The 26,308-nt window shown below is 44.7% G+C and overlaps 2 protein-coding genes across 5 annotated transcripts in view; both read left to right on the forward strand.

Moving 5' to 3' along the window:
- Positions 1 to 816: 816 nt before the first annotated feature.
- Positions 817 to 3,231, forward strand: LOC133131302 (mediator of RNA polymerase II transcription subunit 28-like). Its single transcript, XM_061246600.1, has 4 exons — positions 817 to 981; positions 2,313 to 2,379; positions 2,462 to 2,574; positions 2,954 to 3,231. The coding sequence occupies exons 1-4, from the start codon at positions 817 to 819 to the stop codon at positions 3,149 to 3,151; spliced, it is 543 nt and encodes a 180-aa protein (XP_061102584.1). The 3' UTR covers positions 3,152 to 3,231.
- A 2,980-nt stretch (positions 3,232 to 6,211) lies between these two features.
- Positions 6,212 to 26,308, forward strand: part of LOC133130703 (bifunctional UDP-N-acetylglucosamine 2-epimerase/N-acetylmannosamine kinase-like) — a 28,062-nt gene continuing 7,965 nt past the window's right edge. Inside the window, exons 1-10 of one of the 4 annotated variants that reach the window (XM_061245482.1) lie at positions 11,342 to 11,542; positions 17,012 to 17,035; positions 17,299 to 17,510; positions 18,063 to 18,517; positions 18,769 to 18,918; positions 19,889 to 20,101; positions 22,016 to 22,103; positions 23,358 to 23,568; positions 24,552 to 24,681; positions 25,335 to 25,556. In XM_061245482.1, coding sequence (XP_061101466.1) covers positions 11,510 to 11,542; positions 17,012 to 17,035; positions 17,299 to 17,510; positions 18,063 to 18,517; positions 18,769 to 18,918; positions 19,889 to 20,101; positions 22,016 to 22,103; positions 23,358 to 23,568; positions 24,552 to 24,681; positions 25,335 to 25,556 — 1,738 coding nt within the window. In that variant the 5' untranslated portion in view covers positions 11,342 to 11,509. Of the gene's footprint in view, positions 6,321 to 7,887; positions 7,985 to 11,341; positions 11,543 to 17,011; positions 17,036 to 17,298; positions 17,511 to 18,062; positions 18,518 to 18,768; positions 18,919 to 19,888; positions 20,102 to 22,015; positions 22,104 to 23,357; positions 23,569 to 24,551; positions 24,682 to 25,334; positions 25,557 to 26,308 lie in introns of those variants that run through there. The other 3 variants (XM_061245484.1, XM_061245481.1, XM_061245483.1) reach the window with 3 other exon arrangements.

Below are 26,308 nucleotides of genomic sequence, written 5' to 3' on the forward strand. Positions count from 1 at the left end.
TAAAATTAAAAAATGTAAAAAACATTCTCAGAGTTACAATAACAGCCATTAAAAACAATGTACTTTAAACAAATTGCATATCCCATATTGTTCAGAGTGAACAGTGGGGGACAGAGCCAAATACCTTAATTGTATTTGAGATAACTATTAAGTAGAATGATGGCAGAAAGGATTTCCTATCCATAGTGAAATGGAGCTGGAGATCTAATGACACGACAAACATGATTATGGGACAATTCTACAAGGAAATAGTTTCCATTATTTATGTCATGGTTTGGCAACGAGCGGATTCGAGCCGTAGTGACCATCGTAGGGCTCTACACCTACACACGGCTGGCCGCCGCGGCCCGGGCGGGGAATCGAACCATCAACCCTCCGACTGCCAGACGACTGCTCTTACTGCCTGAGCCATGTCGCCCCAGTTAGTTAAACATGTAAAATTATTTTCGTAAATTGAAACACTTTTCAAGGACACAACTTTAGAGCGGGGAGCTAAGGCTTTTCAGCAGAAAGTCCCCTAATCAAGCTGTGTCTTTGAATCAGACAAGCTTCAGCGATGATCTGCCAGATGTACACCCTGCCAACTGGTCGACCTTAGTAACATCACAAAAGCGTATTGGGAATATGTCTCGTCACAAAAAATATACTTGTAATTCAAAGGTATAATCTATACAGCCTATAAAAATGTTTTCAGGTAACCAGTTGACCGAAATCCGTTTTTTGGTGACTGAAATCACATGATGATACTCAGATGTCACGTGATTATTATTATTTTCTTCATAGTGCGCATGTGCGAGCTGCACTCGCATAATCAAAATGGCTTCTACTATGGGAGGGATGTTTCCTAGTCAGCAGCCGCCTGGCTCTCACCCTGCTGGTCCCGCTGGCGCTCCTGGGCAGCCAGGCTTACTGCCGGTCGCTTCTGGGAGCCGGAATCAGAGCAATAATACTTTGGTAGATGATCTTGAGGCTTCTTTCGAGGTTGGTAAATTGGCTAGTTGTATAATAGAATAGCGGCGTTCGCTAACGGGAAAAACTAGTTGGCTTCCCGCATAGTATCCACGCGGACCAGATGCACACATCTCTGTTGCTAGGGAGGGCAAAGTGGAGCTTTAGAATGTAGACCGCTGTGTGTGCACGTGAGTTCGCCAATACATTTCTTACAGGAAACGTAATTTGTCCAGTTTTTTTACTTCACAGTAGAGGTGATAACTTACAATAACTAAGTGCTAGCGTGTTCTAAGCCTTTACTGGTCCCTGTACGAGGTTAGTATGATGTAGCTAGCATACGCGAAAAGCACAAAGCCATACAATTTGCTTTTTAACGGCACTTGGTCATTCGAACGATATAAATAAAAGCATTCGATTACGTTCAACGGCACCGAACATTTCTGTCGCACCGTCCATAAATGGCAAAAGTCCCACCATAGGATTGTTTTAAAAGTTATACATTTTCTGAATCGTCATTAATTTCTCTTGGTCGCTATCGGTGATTCCGCGTGATCTGACAGTTCAGTTGCTATGTAAATTACGTTAGAAGGATACAACACGGTTATTAGCTACTTAAACGTGGACGCACGCTCGAGAGCGTTAACATACATGATTGAAGTCTGACATGTCTATTGTCAAAATCCATTGAAACTATTAAAAAGTAACCAGGGACTTTGAACTTATAAGGCTGGACATATCGACTTGGCTACAGTCACAATTTTGACAGTTCGAACTGCCACCAACTGCCGTGTATGAGCGCGTGAAGTAAACCAGTAAAAGCTATTGTTGCGTCACCATTTTTGAGCTCCATAAATGTAAACAATGGAATGGCTGTGAAATCTGCCCGTTGTTCGGTGCCGTCGGGGTCCAGCATTTAACATTGATGGAATGCTGGTAAAATGAGCGCTTAAAGGCCACAAAAGTCATTTCATCACATTAAAATTCCACCTAGGCAGAATTATTGTCCACAACACGTTAATTTAAGGTTAATCTGAGATTTTAATCATAATATTCATGTTGATTTCCGGAAATACATTTTTCGGTTGTCCTCCCTACTGTTGTCTAAGCTGGAGCTAAATTGCTTGTTTGGATACTTTCGAAATTATTCTTAATGGACATTTCTTAGCTAGATATAGGAAATCGAGACAATATTTGTTGAATGTTTATATGGCTACTTAACCTTCAATACCCGATTAGATGTTTCAAATATATGTTGTTAGGGTGTTGCAGTGCCTTCCTAGTCAACCTACATAATACACTATGTACTGTGCACCAGCAAACCACTAAAGTGATTCAAACCTATTGTTGTAATTCCCTCCTAGGCGTGTTTTGCATCTCTTGTAAGTCAGGACTATGTGAACGGCACAGATCAAGAAGAAATCAGGACTGGTAAGAATATTGCCATCGGAGTTTGTTTCTGTTTGAATGATTATTTGAATCCCCCCATGCAAGACTTCTGATTCTGTTTCAGGTGTTGACCAGTGCATCCATAAATTCTTAGACGTTGCCAGACAGACGGAATGCTTCTTCCTGCAGAAGAGATTACAGTTGTCCGTACAGAAGCCAGAGCAAGTCGTGAAAGAGGTGAGTCATGTGAACTGCCTGTTACAAACACAAGTTTGAGATGTAGGATCATTATTTTATGGGCCTGGTGTCATGCAAGTCTATACCTAAATCTTTTGTGCAGTTGCACTGGTCGTGGCATACATTTGCACTGCACTAAGGTTGCAGCCAATTTCTCATCTTATTTACCTCACAGTTTAGATTCATTATTTTGGCTGTAATGCTGTGATAGTTTTAATATGTTACAGTTGTACCAGCTGTGTCCCACTGAAATGTAATTGTAAGAACCTATGTGTGAGCATGCTTATGCTTGAAGGTGGTCCTTTGCATCAATTATGCATGTATTGCTACTGTATGTTGTGTGTTGAAGTCTTAACATTTTAATTCCTTTTTTTTTTAGGATGTGTCAGAGTTAAGGAATGAGCTTCAGAGGAAAGAACTATTGATTCAGAAGCACCTCACTAAAATTCACCACTGGCAGCAAGTGCTAGAAGACATTAATGTTCAGCACAAGAAACCAACAGAACTTCCCCAAGGCCCACTGGCTTTCCTGGAACAGGCTTCTGCTAACATTCCCACACCCATGAAACCAAACTGACTATTGGCATTAACATTATTTATGTAAATATATTCTGCAGCCCTTTGTATTGATATTAAATTACTTTTTTGTAACTGAAACCAATATTGTCTCATTATACCTTCATGGGGACCTGTTACTGTTTTACATTCTTGCTTTCAATGTATTTAGTTCAGGTGCCTGTATTATAAAGCAGTATTACTGAGTTAAGTACTGAGTTACTTAAATGAAGCATTTAGGTGCTAAACCTCCCCAACCATCAGCAGATGTCGTGGCTGTTTTGGAATAGAATTTGAGATCCCTGGAGTAGGTTGGGAAAATAATTGCAATAATTCACGAGTACACTGGGCACATCATATACAAATAGATGCTACAATGTGTATGTCATTACAGCACTTAGCAGGACTATCTATGATAGCTCATTCAGTTAGTTAATCTCTCCTGTAACCGGAACAGTGATCATTGTGATGCTAATGCGGGTGTAAATCAGGCTCCTGAGACACCTTGTTCCCAAAGCAAAATTTACAAGAGCATATAAGGAGGCTCCACAAATCATATCGGAAATATTCCATACAGGGAGCTGGCTGTTTTGAGGAGGTCCTTATTCTGAGGGAATGCAACCATCTGTAACAGTCATGAGTGTTATTAATGTTAGAAAGTTGGAAACTTCGGGTCCCATGGTAATGGAATGACCTCCCTGTGGATGGAGGTCTCAGACCACATTCAAATGCAGACTGAAGATTAATCTCTTCAGGCTGCACCTTTCCCTCCCTACCTCACCACCATGATTAGCCTTGTATATGCCATAGACTATAATGGCACTTATATAGTTACAAATTGATATTGTTGTGTTGTGTTAGCTATTGTATTATGTACTCAAGGTATTCTAGCTGTCAACCATGGTATGCTAGTGCGTAAGTTGGTGTATTCTTCAAGGGTTCCGAATGTATCCGTATGGTCATGCTAGGACTAGGAACCATACTGTCCTCTAGGGCCCTCTTCACACTTGTTCCTATGTTCAATCTGCACTTCATTGTACGTCTCTCTGGATAAGAGCTTCTGCTGAATGCCTTGTAATGTAATGTAATGTAATGTTAGAAAACAACAGTATTCAAATAAGATTTGAAATCTTCTAAGTTTGAAATTATTTTCGAGCTGTGCCAGACTTGAGTTTTGACACTCTTTGATCTCACCCCCATGTGATCACATGGGTCATGTAGCTCTTGTTTTATTATTATTTTTCAAGTTCACCAACAATGTACAAACATAGGCATTAGTCATCTTTTAGCATGTCCTTACAAAAACCAAGCACATTATTGAGATTTACAATTTACAAAGGATAAAAAATATATTAGGATAAAAGTGTCGAGTATCACTGAGGCAAATACATGAAAAGAAAAAGAAAATGTGAGAATGTAAGTGTGTCAGGGGTAGGGATCAAGAGTGTTGTAGACCTGAGCCAGTTGCAGGAGTGCTTTTGCATTTGTCATTATTGTGTATTCGAGAGATGTAAAACAATGTACATAGTTCCTTGTGAAAAATTAGAACCTTTTGGCAAGGTTTTTAGGCAACCATTCATTGTTATACCAAATATTATGTTTTCCTCAGATACATTCTTCCCAGATATTATATTAGTTTCCAACCATTTATGTAGATCATCCCAAAACATTTGGCTGCATATACAAAAAGAGATGAATATATGGATTGTTTCAATCTCATCTTGACAAAAGGTGCAGATATTATCATGTTCCCAATTAAACCTGAGCCTCAGATATTCTTTAGAAGGGTATAGGCTATTCCATTCAGTGTCTTGAAATGGATCTCTTTCACTTTAAAAGGAATAGGGAAGTAATAATAATTAATTAATTCATTCATTATCATAACCCGCTTATCCTGAACAGGGTTGCGGGGGGGCTGGAGCCTATCCCAGCATACATTGGGCGAAAGGCAGGAATACACCCTGGACAGGTCGCCAGTCCATCGCAGGGCACACACACCATTCACTCACACACTCATACCTACAGGCAATTTAGACTCTCCAATCAGCCTAACCTGCATGTCTTTGGACTGTAGGAGGAAACCTGAGTGCCCGGAGGAAACCCACACAAACACAGGGAGAACATGCAAACTCCACACAGAGAGGCCCCGGCCGATGGGGATTAGAACCCAGGACCTTCTTGCTGTGAGGCGGCAGTGCTACCCACAGCACCATCCGTACCACCAGTAGTAGTAGCAATAATAATAATAATAATAATAATAATAATAATAATAATAATAATAATAATAATAATAATAATAATAATAATACATACATACATAAAATATAGCTCAAAGTGCTTTACATTAAGTCAATTACAACGACAACACATTGTAGATAAAATAATAAACATTGTGATTGTAGAAATATATCCACACAACAAACAAAAAAGACAAACACTTTGGGGCCTTTTCTCTGTGCCTCCCTCAAGTGGGAAGACACCAACAATTAATAAACCAGCTGCAGATGACCTGAGGGCTTGTGAAGGGACATAAAACAACAGTGAGTCTGAAATATAAGGAGTAGCTAAACCATTCAGAGCTTTGTAGACAAGTAAAATAATCTTAAAATCAATTCTAAAAGATACAGGGAGCCAATGCACAGCAGCTAAAACAGGAGTAATATACTCTTGCTTCCTTGTTTTTGTTAAAAGTCTCACAGTCTCATATATATATATATATATATATATATATATATATATATATATATATATATATATATATATATATATATATATGGAAATCACATGTCAGAAACACAAATATATATATATGTTTCTGACATGTGATTTCCAAGATTAATATAAAATTGACTCCCTATATAAAATAGTCTCCCCGTATAAAATAGTCTCCCTAAGTGTAGGCAATTGATACGTAATCTTTTTGTAATAGGCTTGTGAAAATTTGAAGCTATATTATTCCTATTTAAGATCATTGGGTACAGTTAAAAGCAGTTACGAATTAATATATTTGACTGGGTCATGGAGCACTGCCATACTAGTTATACTACGTATTATAATAACGTATTACGCAATCAAGTCGCGACACTGATGTAAATTTCAGTCTGGTTTCAGGAAACAAGACATTACACGCGTCCGTAAGGCTTGGAAGCTGGGAACTAGGAGGAGAGTGAGCAGTATTGCAGAAGGCAAAGGTATTGATGAAGTTCGCTCAATCCTCTAAAACAGATGTGCATGTTTTTTTCGCTTTGTTAAATTAATTACCTTACCTTTATCGATAATTAATGTTCCAAGAACGTGCCTTCCTGAACCATCTAGCTTGCTAGCACACGGGGTTTCACCAGTTTAAAGTTGGCTAGCTATCTAGTTTAATAGCTATTTGCGACATGCCGCTAGCTAACCAACCTTTCGTGTGATTACTTCGTTTTCAATAATGCAGCTAACGTAGGTGGCTGGCGATTATTGTTGTTACTAGCTAGTATATACAACACTGAAAGTGACGGTAATGATTCTCAATCGTCGAAACTTGAGTTTCTTGCACGTAATACTAAGTAGGTCACCAGGGGATATCTGGCTATTTAACTGGACACATGGTATTAACTCCGTTTATAGTTATTGAATGTAACTGCAGGATCGAAGCCCAGTACCCAGGGGAAATGTTGCGTATCTCCAAAATGTATGCAATTTGTGTAACTTGACTAGCTCGCTATGTTCTCAGAATTGTTATTAAGGGAACATAGCTAGCTTGGGCTCTCGGAATTATAGAATGTTAGGCCGCCTGTGGTGAACGCCCATCAGAAAAACACACCAAACCAGTTACTTGTGTGAAATTTGCAAATCGATGCAGTTGTAGTATTTCTTTGGGAAACCAAGAAAATTTCCAATCTGTTGATGCTGTATTAGGTCTCTAATAGCTGTCATGTGGGGAATTTTAGTTGACTCACTGTTAGACATGTCGGACTGATTCTATTGTAGACAACTAAACGAGAAGAATGAAATGGACAAATGTACTAGATATCAGAGCAGAAATTGTCTCATCATATAGCTTTTCTAAACATTTCCTTTTTTGGTTAAGTGCTTGTGGCATCTAATTATTGTGGCAATTCCGTTTGTGTACATGTTTATGTAGGTCTTTGCATAAGACCTGCTTTGCAATCATGTACTCATAAGGCCCATTGGGTTGGTCCCAACAGTAACTTGAAGTGTTTAAGGCCTCTGAATTGCTCTGCCTCAAAGTGTTTAGTAAAATACGCTCATTGTTTAGATGTCCTGCTTTGCACCTTAGCTCTGAGGTTGCGTATTTACTTCTTGGAAAAATTTTGCCTATTCTGGTAACATTTAAAGGGCACATAGGGCTTTTTTCTGATGGGAAACTCCATCTTTTTTTCTTCTTTAAAGTGCATTCACACAGCGACTCCTGAGAGGAAAGCACAGGGGTTTCCCCTATTCAAAGGCACCAAACCAAAGCAGAAAACTGACAGCTGGTGGAAATGCAGTGTAAAATCTCTGACCCCGGGCTACCATGAGCCACTGCGTCGGCATCCCACAGCCCACGCGCACTCACCTCATAAAGCCGGACTAGACGCAGCATATACTGTAAATATACATATAATCTACGATATGATCTCTAAAGCAGATAGTGTCAAAGAATCCGTGCCAGTCACATTACATTTGTTACCCCTCCCCTTTTTATTGTAACCAATGGGAAAGCTAGGATGACTTGCAGCATAGATGAAGGGGTGTACCGTTGAAACGTATACAAGCATGGAAAATGGTCCGTCCTTCAACTTCTCTGTTAGGGACACGGTCTTCAGTGTGGGTGCCTAACTGCTTCCTGTTTCAGGAACCCCTCAGTCAGGTTTGTGTGGTAATTTAGCATTGGTGCGCTTCCTAATTAAACGCAAAACAAGAAAACTATATTACTGAGTATCTGTGCCATAAGGTTGTGTTTAATTTCATTATTCAGGCAATTTCAAGTTGAATAATAATAATGTGCTGTAAATAAAAATGTCATGGTGGCACCTCATGGTCAGTTTATCAAGCTGTTTGGAAAATATGATGTCTTGGGCTTTTACACACTTACAAAGCTCAATGATGCCTCACCATTCTGAGAGTTGTTTAAAAGCTAAATGCTCTTAAGGAAGTTTGACAATGTGTCTGTACTAGTTTAAGAACTTCTCAAAGTGTCTTGTGGTCTTGGTAACAGTGGCTATCCACAGTTCTTGTTGTTTTTTAAAATTTTGTTGACTAATTGGACTAACATGTTGACATTTTGGATTTCACTTGAATTGCCTGGGAAGCACCAACGTCCGTGCGTGTTCTTTTCCACTAGGTGGTGCTGTAGGAATAATATTCTGTCTGTCAGCGTTCTAGAAAGAATGCAGTGTATCTATTAGCAGTTAATAGGAGCAGTTTGGGGAAGAATTGAATCCAGATGAAACTTTGAATATTCATCTGAATACACAGGACTGCTGGCAGTGTATGTTAGCTGGGTAGTGTAGTGGCTGTTCAAGTTAAAACCAATGTGATTAATGTTCGAATACTAGATCAGAAATCTATATATATTGCAAACTCTTCTGTTCTTTTGGGTGTAAATATGTGATTCTCTTCCTAATTTGCTTAGACAGCAGGGAGGGCACTTGGTAATTCAGTGGTAGCCTGTACTCCCCATTTAAAAGCTTGCAGACAGGGATGTGTACAGTATGGACACTTGAAGGCTTCATTGTCCCTGCCACTCCCCACACAAAAAACCCTCATAAAACTGACATCATGGGATGATTCAGCATACTTTCTTTCTGGGAGGTGGGGTCAAGAAACAAAGAAAAAGGGAGGGACAGCGTGAACAGAATGCACTGGACTGCTGAATTTTAAATGTCAAATACTCAGGAGAAGGAGATGATCCTGTGTTGTCATACCTATACCCAGTCCCATATTAATGTGGAATCCACACAGACCTGTCCTACAGGCTGCACCTATGGCACTGACGCACGGAGCTGTGCAGCCAATCCCTGAGCAGGTGGGCGGGGCCCCGGACCGGCTGACCCAGACCTTTGGGCTTTAGCGCTCCAGCAATGTCCCATCTTTATGATGTCATAGCGTCATTGGGCTGTTACAGGTGCGCTTAGCCCTGGGGGAAGGGCGTCTGTTGGGCCATAAACAGCAGTGTGGCCCGTTTCCTGAATCCTCTGTCCAAATGAGGTCACATCCTGGTGAGGCGGATCTTGGCCAATCCCGTGTGCCGTCTGTAACCGTGGGAGACGTGGCACAGGGAGGAGCTTTCCTGCAATCGTTCTCAAACCAAAAATTCCTGACAGAATGAACCCGTAAATTAATCTCATTTGTGTAAAAAGGAATTAGTTAAGGTATTACCTGACAAGGTCCCTGAAGATGGTGTTTTCCAAACCTGTTCCTGAGGTTTCATTTAATTAGCAAGCTAGCAATGACCCAACAAGCTAGCAGTGTTTCAGGCTGCTACCGCAGTCAGTTCTGCAAGTTTGGCCTTGTACTGTATCCTTAAGATATTGTAAAACTGTAGTAAGTACCTTTTGTAGTTTTGCATTTCTACATGTGTACATGCCTCAGAAGGGTGAGGAGATGGATTTCAGATTTTTTCGTAAACACACTGGGATTCCTCCAAAGAAACACATTTATTTCTCATTTGGAACAAGTATTGGTACTCTAGAAATCTTACTCCTGTTGTTCCTGCCAAATATAAGTATAACGATCACAATATAGAAGTAAGCAAAATCACAATACATATACAGGGCCATAAGTATTTGCCCCCTTCCTGAATTTTTCTATTATTGTATATCTGTCACACCGAATGGTGTTAGATCTTTAGACAAAATGTTACACGATACAAAGGGAGCCGGCATAGGCACAAAACACATTTAAAAAATGAATCCCCCCCCAAAAAAATCAAATACCCATACTTATATATATATATATATATATATATATATATAAGTAGCCATAATAAGAAAAAAGGCATGAAGTGGCTTGTAAGTGTAGTGATGTGTCAAAGTGGCTCGGGCAGGAGGTACTGGAGTCCTAATGACAGCTCATTTGTCTTGCAGTCCTTCAGCCTGATTCTGCTGCTCAAAAGACTGAAATCAAAGTCACATTCCATCTACGTCTTGTGTGTTGGCTGTCGCCATGTGACCACCTGCCCCCCCCCGCTGCACAGTCACTCCGTGTGGTTTCCATAGCAATCCGCTTAGCTTGTTTCCACCCTTGTACAGGGGGGGCTTGTGTGGGCAGTCATTGGCCAACTCTCACAGAAAGGGAGTGTACTGAATATATACAGTATTCAAGTAAAATTACTAGTTGCAGAACTTAATATATGGGCAATTATTGCTGCTTTCAGTTACAGTCATCACCTATCGTTATGTTCCAGAAATGCTGTACTGTATATTTGCTAATTATGCAGCATTGTTGAATATATCCCATTATATATCTTTTGTAAAATATTTTAAATATTGCAGTGACTGATCCCAGGTGACAATTTGACACAAAAAATGTTAAATCCCTGAGGTGGCTGCCTGGGGTATTTGGGTTCCCTTGTATAGGGTGGAATAGCGATGGTGAAACGGTTTACCCGTGATGTCCTTTCGAAAACACAATTTTGACCACAACCCAAATCCCTGGGCTGATTAATGCTGTTATTTTTCATGTGGATATTAGTCTGGTTCTGACATGATCTTTGTCTGCAATAAGACAACGCTCCCTTTTTTCCCCCCCAGCATTAAGGAACTTTCATCGTCAATATGAATTTTGTAACAGGCAAAATCTAATAATAATTTTTTTGTTTTGTTTGGTCTTACGGGTGCTGTATTTAGGTGCGGTGTGTGACAGGCTAACGATGGGTACAGACTGTTCTGAAAGGGGTGGTAAGCTCTGTCAATCTTACACGTGTCACACAGCTGTGGGGCAGTGCCATGTGTCAGTGTCTATACGAGCGACTACCAAGGATAGGGGCGGATTCGGCTTTATGAAAGCGTGAAAGTGTGTGTGTGTGTGTGGTGTGGGCTTGCTTGTGTGTCTCTGTGTGTGTGCTTGTGTGCCGAGTATTCTTCCTCGCGTATTCTGCCCCAGCTCAAGAGGCAGGCTGTGCGGAGGGAGGCGGAGCCTGGCGGGACAGCTCAGCCTGCTGCGGCCAATCGCGGCGACGCATGCAAATGAGCCGGGGGCAGCAGCGACGTGCAGGTCTGTCTCAGGGAGCTGCTCCATTGTGGGGAGAGGAGCTAACGCTAGCGCTAGCACAGAAACGCTCGCTCCACACACACACACACACACACACACACGCGCGCGCGTGCACACACACACGCTGGAACCGGCCACAGTGGGGAGGTAGGCTAGGGCGCGGCAGAGGAAACACACCACCATGTATTCAGAGCAGACGGGCAGGAACCCTCATGTAAGTCCTCTGCGTTTTGTCTTTCTTGTATCCCCCCCTTCTCTCTCTCTCTCTCTCTCTCTCTCTCTCTCCATCCCCTCCTGTGGCCGGTGCCGGGCTGAGCAGGCCCTGCAGCCTGGCTGGGGTTTGGGGCAGGGGTGTGGTTGAATTGGGGGACGGAGGCGTTTTTTCATTCCCTCTGGACGTTTGTGTAGCTGGCTTCGGCCTGCTTGGGTGGGTGTGATGTGATGTGGATGAATGGATGGATGACGGCCTGTCCAGCGTGTGTGATCAGTCGGGTGTGTTTGTGTGTGTGGTCCAGTGCTTTCTGTTCATTTTCATTGTGTGTATGTGGTGCTATAACTGAAAGGGCCTGTGGTTTTTGTTCATTTTTAATGTGTGTGTGCTGCCAGGCCGTTGTCTGTGCGTGTCTTTTGTGTCTTTGCGTGCGTGCGTGTGTGTGTGCCTGTCTATCTGTTCCTGTGCGTATGTGTGTGCGCGTGTCTGTCTGTTCCCATGCCTGTGTGTGTGACGTGTCCATGCATATGTGTGTGTGTAAGTGTGTCCGTCTATCTGTTCCCGTGCGTATGTATGTATGTGTGTGTGTGTGTGTGTGCGCGTATCTGTTCTTTTGCATATATATATATATGTGTGTGTGTGTGTGTGTGTGTGTGTGTGTGTGTGTGTGTGTGTGTGATGGAGTGTGTGCTTGTGAACAGAGGGAGAAGCCTTGTGGATGAATGGTGTGTTGAGGGCCTTCTTCATTCTGTATAAGACTCTGAGGATTCTGTGAGACTTTTGTACATTTTTAAGTTAAATACATCCGGTGCACTTTGAGAGCAAAATGAAGAGGCTAGTTGGGCATTGGGTATTTCTGTTGCACCCTCCTCTCCCCTCCAGCGAGCTGGATCTGCACACAGTGCGATCACACGACGGGTACGCTGTTCCCCTTCATTCGACAGCTCAATCAGACCTCCTCTGGCATCCAGCTCTCATGACATAACCCGCACCTGGGGGTTTCAGAACATCCGTTTCAATAAATGCTGTTACAGCAGAGAATAGCACATCACTGTGATTTCATCTCGGGTGGAAATCCTGCTCGCCTGGAGGACACAGCTGATTCATCAGATCGCACTGACTCGACCTCTTTCTGTGTCTGAGGACTACGTTCCTCTGCTCACGTCAGCACATGGCTCCTGTGCTCAGATCTGAGGCAGAAGGACTGTGGTGTTGTGCCCACAAGCTTTTGTTCAGCTGTCTGAATGTGTAGGTTGTGAGTGCGATCTCCCTTTCACATGTACAGTATGTGCTGTGTGATGTAGATATGTCCCTTCTTTATGTAGTAAGATGTTTTGACATTTTTGACATTGCTCTGCGCAGTTCCATTTTCCTGCATTAAAGTGTGCTGCGAGCGATCTCTGAAATTCTCAGAAAGGAAGTCACCCTTTCTTTCTACAGCAGTATACACAGCAAAGCTCTCAGTGTTAATTCAGTTGTAGTCCAGTGGACACTAGGTGTGCTCTCAAAGTGTAAAAGCTATTCTGTCGGAGGTGATTTTGCTGTGATGATATGCTGTGTGTCTGTTAATGTCAGCAGTTAAACCTGTTGAACAGCTAAAAGCTTGTAGTTTGTAAGGGACTCCCCTGCATGGCAAACACTTTGTCCTCCATACAGGCCTGCTACCAGACCAGAAAATTTGTTTGGAATACCACGCAGGAGCATACACAGATTTCCTTATTTAATATATACGGTAGCCTGTTTTTGCTACAAACTTAAAAATACTGGCTCTTTATTCTGTTTCATTGTTAGTCTCAGTTTATATTCAAATAACTTTAGTCTTTTATTAACTGTGTTACCATGAGCATGAACTACAAACCTGTTTGAAAGGCTACTGTCGCCGATGTGTTATCTGTATTTTTAACTGACTGATCTAATTTAACATGTCTGGTGTGAAATTATTTGAACATTAATTTCCAGACAAACCAGTCAGGCACAAATCAAGTAATTTCACCTCAGTTTCTGATTTAGTGCAATGGTTTAGTTCTTGTAAAGTCATGTTGGTGTTTCTCTGGGGCTTTTACATTGTCCAATGAAAGTTGAGTGTTAAAGGATTCATTCAACTATTCCAGAGTTTATAGGATAGCTTCCTTTTCCAGCGTTTGTGTAAGACCAGTTGCAGAGTGAAAGTGCTTGTTTTAGATTTTGATCAGTCCCAAAGTACACATCTGTACAGTTTCACAGCTTTTACAGTACAATGCCACACCACATGGTCTACAGGCAGCTGAGCATTCTGGGAAGGGAAGAAAGACCTCTTGGGACAGCTGAAGAACTGTAGTCTCTTCCTTCCTTTCGAACAATATTTGAACATGCCTCAAATAAACACCAGTATAGATCCTAGTTCCTTGTTTGGCCAGGACGTTGAAGCACTGCCAAGCTATTTGTGGTTAAAACAAAGTCTCCAGTGTAGCTACTGATAAGCCCCTGATTGGTCAGGTGTCACACATTATGGAGATTTCAGATGGTCCAATCAGATATGGCCATTTGTATGTTGTATGTGCACAGATATTGTAGAGTAACCACATCTATGGATCCCTCCCCTTCCTTTCTTAACCACAGGAGGCTCTGCTTTGTGATTGGAGGTTCCGGTGTTTCCTCACGTCCACTGTTACTGAATTCCACTTGCTCCATCCCCCATGAACGGAAGGCTGGAATGTTCCGGCATTACGTTAACAGAAGGGTTGCTCTGCATGTAAAGAGTGCGGAGTAACCCATCTGGCTAGTCTATAATTGTATCCGTACAGTTTATGTGTGTCGTGGGGATTTGGAGGAAGAGAGGAGAGATGTGGTCGGTCAGATAAGATTTGCTGCACACTGATTAGCAGGGGAGGAGGCTTTCAGAGAGATTGTTCCAAGAATACATCCCCTCTGTGCCCGGGCTATGTACCAGGAAATGGGACAGACTGTAGCCTAGTAGCTAAGATACAGGATCGGGAAAGCACCAACCTTACCTTGCTCATTTTGCACGCTCTACCATGGTATGCTGCCTGCTAGCTGTCGCCACATTTGTGCTGAGGCAATTATACAAAGCTGCCCTGCTGCCTGGTTCAGTCTGCATTCCAAATCCATTGCGATGCCTGGCTCCTTCTGTGGCCCTGCCTGTTTTGCAATGCTGCCATTGCCCATAGTGCATGCATTGCCACATCTGCTGACTGCATTTGCTCGAATTACCCTGGTATTCCTAATTCATGCCTTCAAAATGTTTTCACTCCCACCACCACCCCCGCATCCACCGGTGAGCTCTGCTAGGTAGGTTGATTAGATCAGGAAACGCATTTTCATTCCTGCATATAGACTAATAGGAAAGTGTTTTTAGTTCCTAATTGTCCAAATGAAAGCTGGAAAATAGAATTTTACTTCCTCTTAAGGATGTTGGCTAATAGTAGCTGGAATAGACTAGATTTCCGTTCCAGAGCTGAGAATAGATTTCAGTTCTTTTGCATAAATGGAGCTTCAGATTTTAGTTCCATGAAGCGGCATTTTGAAAATGAACTCAAGGATATCAGTTTCATAGCACGTACCAGTCACACTCCAGATTTGCTGTATAAGTTGTATAAATATCCAATTGTCCTCCAAAATGCTATTCTTGTGTTTGATGCTCCAAAGAACAACCAAGGTGACCTTGAATTGATTCAATTGATTGGATGGTGTGTGTGCAGGTGGAGGTCTGGTTCAAGTGGGAATTTGTAGCTTCTTTTGATAGATATGTGGGCTATTGCTCTCCAACAATTGAAATAAAGTATTTTTATTATAACCTCTTATAATTTACAGAGTAATTTATTCCTGCACTCAAAGAGAAGGATGGTTATTTTCTGTTCCTAAGCTTGCCGAAAAAATGAAAGCACGAGTGCACGTCAATCATACAAATTAAAGGGGTCATCTATCACGGAGAATACAGTCTTTCAAATCGATGCACGGTGTCAACGGCTATTTTACGAATGATTTTGCACCTAGTAGGGAGTAGGTGTAAATTTGAAGTTGTATCTTAACTCTGTCGGAACAAAATCCTTTGCTGCCACTGGTTCACATTAAGTTTTGGTGTAACTTACGTTCAAACTAGCCTACGTTCGAACTGACATTATATGGGTGCAACAGGCTGCTTGAGTTGAGTAGCCCACGTCGAACACAATCTCTCTGGAATCCTCTGAGAGGGCCTCCCAAGCCCACATCACCACAGGCCACCATCTCAGTGTCAATATTTGCCTGTAATAGGATGCTATTGGGCAGGAGATGTTGACAGTGTGGCTCATTGTCGGGAAAATGGCTCCACCAGCCAATGATTAACAAACCCACATCGATTTCTGTGGAGGATTTATATCTGTGTTGGAAACAGATTATTTTGTTCTGACATGGACTTCTGTTGACTTTTGTTGAACCTCATTTAATGTATTCATTAAATTTCTGGTGAATGGATTAGTTGGGGTATGAAATGCTTCCTCTACTGTCCTGTAGGTTTTCTCTCCAGACCTAATTTGGCACACCTGATTCTACTGATTAGCAACTCAACAAGATTTGTACCTGTTGAATGGGGTGTGCTTTGTAAGGTTAGCTTGGAGTGAAAACCTAGACAGGAGATCTCCCTCTTGTTGAAGGAGATTAGGGCGTCCAGCATGAGCTCGTAGATCTTGATGGAGTTCTTGATGTCGGTGGTGACGGGGTGCTGCAGAGCCACGATGTAGTTCTGCTCCTTCACGTCACCTGCAGGGACAGAGACCCGTCAGATATACACACACACACACACACACACACATATACACACACACACACACACACACATATACATACACACATAAGTACAAACGCACACACACACACACACACACACACACACATATACATACACACATAAGTACAAACGCACACACACACACACACACACACACACACACACATATACATACACACATAAGTACAAACGCACACACACACACACACACACACACATATACATACACACATAAGTACAAACGCACACACACACACACACACACACACACACACACACATATACATACACACACATATACATACACACATATATATATATAAATCCTAGCAGTTTTTGTGTGAGAGCAGTTATGACACATATAGCCTAGCCGTTATTTGTCTGTGTGATAGATGATGAAGCCATTTAAGTTTAATGATACCTGTTAGGGCATTGAGCACTAATCCTTTCCCTTTGTGGGAAAGATAATGTAATTGTTTACATAGCTGCGATAACATGGCCAATCTGTATACTGTGTGTTTTAAACATTTACTCGTGAGCAGGGACGGAGTCAGGAGAGTTTGCTCAGCATTTAACGCCTGTTGAGGAGAAAGCTGCATGTTGTGCGATTGGGGAGTGGGGGGTAATCCCATTAAAATCGGTAGATTTGAAGCGATTGAAGCTCATTTTACTTATTTGCTTTTGTTTGTGTTGCTTACATGCTGCAGACCTTCCGTTTGAGGAAAACCCATGTGAGTATCCTGGTCTGTTGCGAATTTTGCAGGTCGCTGCCAGAACGCAATGTGTGCGGTTGTTGATGCGAGCAAAATAAATGTGCAGAAATTCACAAAAATAAATACAAAACCTTTAAAACAAAAAGAAAAAAAAAAAAAGTCTTTGTTACCGTGCATATCCAGACAGAGCGGGAGAGAAACGGGGACAGACGCTTTAACTGTGGGGTTCTGCTGCGTCCGCTCTGACGTGTGTGTGTGTGTGTGTGTGTGTGTGTGTCCAGGAGCTGTACTACCTGAGCATGCAGAGAGGGCGGGATCAGCCAGAGAAGATGGACGAGTCGAGTCTGAAGCGCAGGCTGAGGGTTTGCGTGGCCACCTGTAACCGTGCCGACTACTCCAAGCTGGCGCCCATCATGTTCGGCCTGAAGGCCGACCCCGACAGCTTTGAGCTGGAGGTGGTGGTGCTGGGGTCCCACCTCATCGACGACTACGGGTAAGACCCCCCTCTGCAACCAGTCTGTCACCACACATGGTGAAGCTTCCTATTCCTAGTCTACTGCTCCTCTCTGTGAAAGCCAGGGAAACATTCAATTTCACGACACTGCACGTGCAATGGTGAACAACTGTGAGATGAATTGCGTTTTTCTCTGTTTTAATGCTATAATCACCCCAAATAAACCTTTGCACCTAATTGAGGCTATCCAGCAACTCGCGGACAAAGTCCAATAAGGATTCAAAAAGTACAGTTCAGCAGCTCATTGTAAAAAACCTTCCCATAGGGACCCATTGCATAACCAGAGCTGATCTTTAAGTTCTTGTGTTTTTAGGACAATACAGTAATATTTTGTGGACGAATCCAAGAGAGGATTACATCACTGACTACATCACTGGCGCCCGTAAACTTGGCTTCCGCGGTTTCAAAACACTTACTGTACTACACCCTTGCATCGTCAGCGGGTGCAGTACAGTAACAGAGTCGGTGTTGGCACTTGGTCCAGCTGCCGTCTACGGTTTAACCCGAAGACGGAGCGCGTTCCTCCCGCAGGAACACGTTCCGCATGATCGAGCAGGACGACTTCGACATCGGCTCCAAGCTGCACACCATCGTGCGCGGGGAGGACGAGGCGGCCATGGTGGAGTCGGTGGGCCTGGCGCTGGTCAAGCTCCCGGACGTCCTTCTGCGTCTGAACCCCGACGTGCTGGTGGTCCACGGCGACCGCTTCGACGCCCTGGCGCTGGCCACGGCCGCGGCGCTGATGAACATCCGCATCCTGCACGTGGAGGGCGGCGAGGTCAGCGGCACCATCGACGACTCCATCCGCCACGCCATCTCCAAGCTGGCACACTACCACGCCTGCTGCACCCGCAGCGCCGAGCAGCACCTCATCGCCATGTGCGAGGACCACACCCGCATCCTGCTGGCCGGCTGCCCCTCCTACGACAAGCTGCTGTCCGCGCACCGCCGCGACGACCACATGGACATCATCAAGGCCTGGCTGGGTGAGGGAGGCCGCCGCTGCTGCAGCATGCTGGGAGAACTCAGCGTGTCTCTGTACCCGTGTGTGTGTGTGTGTGTGTGTGTGTGTGTGTGTGTGTGTGTGTGTGTGTGTGTGTGTGTGTGTGTGTGTGTGTGTGTGTGTGTGTGTGTGTGTGTGTGTGTGTGTGTGTGTGTGTGTGTGTGTGTGTGTGTGTGTGTGTGTGTGTGTGTGTGTGTGTGTGTGTGCGTATCTGACGGGTCTCTGTCCCTGCAGGTGACGTGAAGGAGCAGAACTACATCGTGGCTCTGCAGCACCCCGTCACCACCGACATCAAGAACTCCATCAAGATCTACGAGCTCATGCTGGACGCCCTAATCTCCTTCGACAAGAGGGCACTCATCCTGTTCCCCAACATCGACGCAGGTCCGCACCGGCCCCCACCTCCTTCACCGTGAATGATAATCATAACCGTAAAGGAAGGGGAAGAAATCATTGTCATATTCATACTTAATAATGTACAATTATATTAGTCATTATTCCTGCCTGTTGTGCAAGCCGTTTCACAGTTGCACTGTGATTTAATGTATAATAATTATACAGACCGCCTAATGAGAGAGCTCAATTAAATGATAATAAATTCTGTCCCCGTTTTGGCTCTCCCTCTGTCTCACACTGTGCTAGTTACTGTTATAGTAGTAGTTCTGGAGATAATAGTAGTTCTGCTAATAGCTGGAATGACTTGCCTACCACTGTCAGGACAGCAGAATCCCTCCCCCTATTTCGACGCAGACTCAAAACACACCTCTTCAAACTCTACCTTAGTCCCCCCTCCTGATTTACCCCGCCCCCCCCTTCTGATACCCCTATCCCTATCTAACCCCCCCCCCCCCCCCCCAAAAAAAAAAAAAAAATTGCACTTATGATGACGACTATATGTTTAGAACAGCAGTCCAGGTGTATTTTTCTAGTTCTGGATGTGATGCTTTGACTTGTGGTAGAACCTATGCACTTGTAAGTCGCTTTGGATTAAAAGCGTCTGCCAAATGACTAAAATGTAAATGTAAAAATGTCAAATGTAGCTTTGCGCCCTCATGCGGAGAGTGGCACTGTATGTAGCTAGCCAGGCGCAGGCCTCTTTCCATAATGAACCTTTAATCAAAGACTTTCCATTCAGTAAGGCTTTTTCAACATTAGTGTGAGATGTTGGCTCAGAGTGGTTGTCTGGTAGTTGGAAGGTTGCCTGTTCGATCCCAGATTATATCTCCATGGACTCCAAAGAGGAGAAAAGTAAGCGATTGTAATGAGCCCCAGGTCTGTATTACAAAGGGGGCAGGGCCTGTTGCTGGTGTCTAACCCCTGCGTCTCCCCCCCCCCCCCCCGGCGCCCCCCGCAGGCAGTAAGGAGATGGTGCGGGTGATGCGGAAGAAGGGGGTCGAGCAGCACCAGAACTTCCGCGCCGTGAAGCACGTGCCCTTCGAGCAGTTCATCCAGCTGGTGGCCCACGCCGGCTGCATGATCGGGAACAGCAGCTGCGGGGTCCGAGAGGCCGGGGCCTTCGGCACGCCCGTCATCAACCTGGGCACGCGGCAGACCGGCCGAGAGACGGGTACGTCCGGCAGGCCGCACCGCGCGTCTTTCCTGGAGCTCGCTTCCCGGGCATGCTGAGAGACGGGGCTCACTAGAGCCACTGCTTCCCAGTTTTATTATCATCATTATCGTTAGTACCACAAATGTATGTGGTACTAACCCCCAAATGCTCCTCATGAGCTGGTCGGTGCCTCGCATGGCAGCCAATCGCTGTTGGCGAGTGAGTGTGTGTATGAATGGGTGAATGAGAAGCATCAATTGTACAGCGATTTGGATAAAGGTGCTATATAAATGCCAACCATATGCAGTGGCTTCATGAAGTATTCAGACCCCTTCACTTTTTGCACACTTTATTGTGCTGTAGATTACATTTTCAGTGGATACAATTGCCATTTTTGCAATTTATGCAAAAACAAAAACTTAAATGTTCTGAATACTTTCTGAAACTGCCGGATGTATTGTATTGTGTCTATGCAAAACCCCTCGGTAGTGTCTGCCGCAGGGAGGTCACACATCAGCTAAAGGGCTCAGTCACGTTCCCCCACAGAGAGGTGAGATCTCTCGCCTCTGACCAGCCACAATTCCAACTCTTTATGTATGACCATAGACTGAAACTAAGCTCTCAACACACTGAAGTCTTCAGAGATCTCAGTAAAGATGACCCAGAATTGTCTCTCCGTTGGGCATTGCAATAAACCTAAGTTCTATTAAAGGTACAATAGGTAAGATTTTTGTGTTAAAACATTGTTACAAGACCATTGTAAATCTTCCTTCCTGTTATTGAAAAAGTCACTGACATGTTGACTCACCCTCTGCCTGTGTTTATAGTCCTTACATTCGGGTTTCAAAATATGCAGTTGACGGGCCGGCACTCTGTACCAAAACATCGTAAAGCTGTACAATCATTCGAGCTCATTGGTTGAAAAGTGGTTCTAATTGCCACAGCCAATGGCGGTTCAACGTCAGCGCATTCACACAGAAGGGGTGCGATAAACAGTGTTTGAGCGTGTTTGTTGCTGCAATTCCTCTCTTGACCGTTAGAAGTCCGAAATTACCGATTGTACCTTTAAGAGAACTCCTCCGTTTGTTCTTCATCAGCCTGCATTTGATTCCATGGGAAAAATATCCTAACAGGCCCAAACTCGGTGTGCGTTCCACCTTGAGGCGTTCGAGCAATGGTAGCGCTGTCTAAACCAGCGGTAACCAACCCTGTTCCTGGAGATCACAGGAAGGGGTTTAGTTTTTCATTTCAACCCTAATTTTACACACCTGATTCTACAAAATAGCAGCTCATCAAGCTGTTGAATGAGGTGTGCTTTGTTAGGGTTGGAGTGAAAACCTACAGGACTGTAGATCTCCAAGAACGGGGTTGGGCAGCCCTGCTCTATCTGTTGAATGAGGTGTGCTTTGTTAGGGTTGCAGTGAAAAACCTACAAGATGGTAGATCACTGGAAACAGGGTTGGGCAGCCCTGCTCTATCTGTTGAATGAGGTGTGCTTTGTTAGGGTTGCAGTGAAAAACCTACAGGATGGTAGATCACTGGAAACAGGGTTGGGCAGCCCTGCTCTAGCTGTTGAATGAGGTGTGCTTTGTTAGGGTTGCAGTGAAAAACCTACAAGATGGTAGATCACTGGAAACAGGGTTGGGCAGCCCTGCTCTATCTGTTGAATGAGGTGTGCTTTGTTAGGGTTGCAGTGAAAAACCTACAGGATGGTAGATCACTGGAAACAGGGTTGGGCAGCCCTGCTCTAGCTGTTGAATGAGGTGTGCTTTGTTAGGGTTGCAGTGAAAAACCTACAAGATGGTAGATCACTGGAAACAGGGTTGGGCAGCCCTGCTCTAGCTGTTGAATGAGGTGTGCTTTGTTAGGGTTGCAGGGAAAACCTACCGGTAATTCCGGCCTAACCCTGTCGTCTGTGTTTTTCTTCCCAAGGGGAAAACGTCCTTCACGTACGTGATGCTGACACTCAGAACAAGATCTACCACGCCCTGGAGCTGCAGTTCGGAAAGCGATACCCCTGGTACGTTTACCACACACACACACATAGCGGCTCTGCTACATTTCTCTGTTGCTTTGGTGCTTTGTGTGGCTATGCCCCCCCAGTTCTCTATTTCTAAAATAGAGTTCATCACTATGGTAACAGTTGCAGGTGCGTTGTAGCGCTCTGATATTGAAGTAGTCACTCACTATGGTAATAGTTTTAGGTGCATTGTGTGGCTACGCTACATCATTCTCTGTTGTTAAAGTTGTCAATTACTGAGGTAACAGTTACAGGTGCATTGTGTGGCACACCCATACCTATGGCTATGCTCTTCCAAGTGACCTGGATTCCTTTCCCCGACAGAAATGTCACCTTTTATGCTTTATCTCTGAAGGAGAAACGGAGTAAAATACCATTGTTGTGGCTGAAGGTAGAAGGTAGTATTCTGCCTAGGATTAAAATCAAACCGGTTCAGACCGGTCACCAGCGGCTCCTAAAACACCCCGCTGAACAGCCTCCCCTACTCTTATCTCATTATTGTGAAAGCCATATCTTCTTACCATGTAATTTGCATGATTTATTTGGTTAACATTTAACATTTAAACAAGCTCCGTTTTACTCATAATGGTTTATACAGATAAACAGTGATTTATTGTTATGCCTAAGGCTACATTATTAATATCACACCTCTGAATTTAACCAATTACTAAATGTCATTGGGGGTGAAATCTCTGGCTTGTAAATGAAAGTATATAGGTGAGAGCAAGGTAAAAGAGCTAAATAAAACTCACCTGTTCAGACTGCTTTTTTGCCTCAACAAATGTATTGGCTGAATTGTGTGGCTGCAACCCGATATCTAATGCATGCAGACATTGGGAAGAGGTTTAGTTTTCTGTTCAAGCAGACAAAATGGGAAAGATGCGAGGTCTAAGTGACTTTGACCATGGTATGATTGTTGGTTCCAGCATCCATGCCCTCTTGAAATGTTCACACACTACAGTCTGTAGAGTTTACAGAAAATGGTGCGATAAACATCCAATAAGCGGCAGTTCTGTGGGTGAAAAAACCTTAATGAGAGAGGTCAGAGGAGAATGGCTAGACTGGTTCACACATTCGGCCTCCTTGTTAGAATGCCACAGCACACCTGGGAACTGTTGTGTCCCTTCACGGCCACAGCCTACCCTTTTCCACGCGGATACTTCCGGAAGGATGATGCCCCTCGTCACGACGCGTCACATGATCCGGAGTTGTTTCCGCGATGCTGATTGGTGGCTTTGTTCTGTCGCCGCGCAGCTCGAAGATCTACGGCGACGGGAACGCCGTGCCGCGCATCCTGAAGTTCCTGCAGAACATGGACCTGGACGAGCCGCTGCAGAAGTCCTTCCGCTTCCCGCCGGTGAAGGAGTGCATCTCCCAGGACATCGACCACATCCTGGAGACGCAGAGCGCCCTCGCCGTGGACCTGGGGGGCACCAACCTGCGCGTGGCCATCATCAGCATGAAGGCAAGGCCCGGAGGGGCACGGGTTCACATCCCATAACACGGTTTATATCCACTATCTCACAGGGTCACATCCCATAACACAGTTTATATCCACTACCTCACAGGTTCACATCCCATAACACAGTTTATATCCACTATCTCACAGGGTCACATCCCATAACACAGTTTATATCCACTACCTCACAGGTTCACATCCCATAACACAGTTTATATCCACTATCTCACAGGGTCACATCCCATACTGCTGTTCATGTCCACTGGGTCACAGGTTTGCATTTCATACAGCTGTTTATGTCCGCTGGGGCACAGGTTCACATCCCATAACACGGTTTATATCCACTACATTACAGGTTCACATCCCGTACCGCTGTTTATGTCCACTGGGTCATGGGTTCACATCCTGTAATATTGTTTATGTTGACCACATCATAGGTCTACAGCCCATAATGGTGTTTATATCCACCGTGTCAGGGGTTCAGAGCCCAAAATTCTGTTTGTCGACCACATCATAGGTCTACAGCCCATAATGCTGTTTATATCCACCGGGTCCTGGGTTCAGACTATTTATATCCACCTCATCACACGTTCACGGTCCATAATCCTGTTTATGATCACTGAATCATTGGTTCCCAGCCCGTACTGTTTTTTTATATCCACTAACTTGTTTTACAACCCATGAGGTGGTTAAACAAGGGTGTGTTAAAAGACACATCTGCTCTAGCTTGTACTGGCAGCCAGTGGGGTGAGGACAGAATGCTGATGGGGGTGGTCGTGTTCGTGAGGTGGGGCAGCCACAGACCACAGGTTACGCAGTAGACTGGAGTAAGACTGAGCCAGTATTAAAGGCTCAAACGGGCTTAAAGCAGCTGGGTGGGTACTGGCCTTTTGAGGCTGAAACCTGTTTTGGGTAACTTTAGGGTTATTTCGTCTCTGTCCTGGGCCGTCTGTCTGGTCTGATTGTGTGCGCCTGTGTTCCCTCCCCAGGGTAAGATAGTGAAGAAGTACACGCAGGCCAACCCGAAAACGTACGAGGAGCGTATAGAGCTCATTCTCAGGATGTGTGTGGACGCCACGCTGGAGGCTGTGCGCTTCAACTGCAGGGTCCTGGGAGTGGGTAGGTCATGTGATCATCACGGCGTCCGTACTGTTACACACGCGTGTGTGTGTGTGTGTGTGTGTGTGTGTGTGTGTGTGAGAGAGAGAGAGACATTGACAATGACAGTGAGGGAGTGTGTGAGAGATGGGTCATCATCCATACTGTCTTTACATCAAATCACACGGTATATCCAAGGAGTTCCCTGAGTGTCAGCTGTCGGTTAAATGGCTGACTACAGACATGGCCAGCTATTTTTAGATGGATATTTTAGGGATTGTTAATTAGACTACAAACACCCCTAACAGGTTTCTTTTCTCACCTGGCTCGTGACTTCAAAAACTTGTATCTCTCATGGGTGTCTCGGTGGCGCAGCCTGTAGAGCACTGACCGCATGCTCATTGCGAGCCGCGACGTCGGCGGTTCGAATCCGACCGTCCGACATTTGTCGCATGTCTTCCCCTCTCTCTCGCTCCCATTCTTCCTGTCTCTCTGTACTATATACTGTCCAATAAAGCTGAAAAAGGCCTAAAAAATATCTTTAAAAAAAAAAAAACTTGTATCTCTCCCTCTTTCTGCTTACTCATCCATATTCCTCTCCCCTCCTCTCCTCTCTTCCTCCCCCTCCCCTCTCCTCTCCTCTCCCCTCCACTCTTCCCCTCTCCTCTCGTCAGGAATCTCCACGGGGGGCCGTGTGAACCCCCAGGAGGGGGTGGTCCTGCACTCCACCAAGCTGATCCAGGAGTGGAGCTCGGTGGACCTGCGCACGCCCATCTCCGACAAGCTGCACCTGCCCGTGTGGGTGGAGAACGACGGGAACTGCGCCGCGCTCGCAGAGAGGAAGTTCGGCCACGGCCAGGGGGTGGAGGACTTCGTCACCGTCATCACCGGCACGGGTGAGCCAGGACTCATAACTATAACACCACACACAACCGCACACACTCATAATAATAATCGTCATTTGTTTTTTAACTGATGCTTTTGCTTTTATCCAAAGTGACTTAGACTAAGCAGGACCCAATCCCCTTGGAGAAATGTGGGGTTAAGGGCCTTGCCCTCAAGTGCCCAACAGCTACACTGATCTTATCGTGGCTACACTGGGGCTTGAACCACCATCCTTTCAGGTCCAAGTCATGTACCTTAGCCACTAGGCTACTGGCTGCTCCAGTGTAACCTCATAAGCACTGCCTCAACATTTACACTTCACTCGTTTAATTACCAATACACTGCCACACAGCACTGCCACACAGCACTGTCACAATGCACAGCCACACTGCCACACAGCCACACTGTACTGCCACACTGCCACACAGCCACACTGCACTGCCACACAGCCACACAGCCACACAGCCACACTGCCACACAGCCACACAGCACTGCCACACTGCCACACAGCACTGCCACACAGCCACACAGCCACACTGCCACACAGCCACACTGCCACACAGCACTGCCACACAGCCACAATGCACTGCCACACAGCCACACTGCCACACAGCACTGCCACACAGCCACACAGCCACACAGCCACACTGCCACACTGCCACACTGCCACACAGCACAGCCACACAGCCACACAGCCACACTGCCACACAGCCACACTGCACTGCCACACAGCCACACTGCCACACAGCCACACAGCCACACT

Source organism: Conger conger, chromosome 6 (assembly GCF_963514075.1).
Source record: "Conger conger chromosome 6, fConCon1.1, whole genome shotgun sequence".
In the NCBI taxonomy this organism is placed as follows: domain Eukaryota; kingdom Metazoa; phylum Chordata; class Actinopteri; order Anguilliformes; family Congridae; genus Conger; species Conger conger.

Coding starts and splice junctions, on each gene's coding strand:
- LOC133131302 (XM_061246600.1), top strand. CDS start 817: ATGGCTTCTACTATGGGAGGGATGTTTCCTAGTCAGCAGCCGCCTGGC. Junction 982..2,312: donor ATCTTGAGGCTTCTTTCGAG/GTTGGTAAATTG, acceptor ATTCCCTCCTAG/GCGTGTTTTGCATCTCTTGT. Junction 2,575..2,953: donor CAGAGCAAGTCGTGAAAGAG/GTGAGTCATGTG, acceptor TTTTTTTTTTAG/GATGTGTCAGAGTTAAGGAA.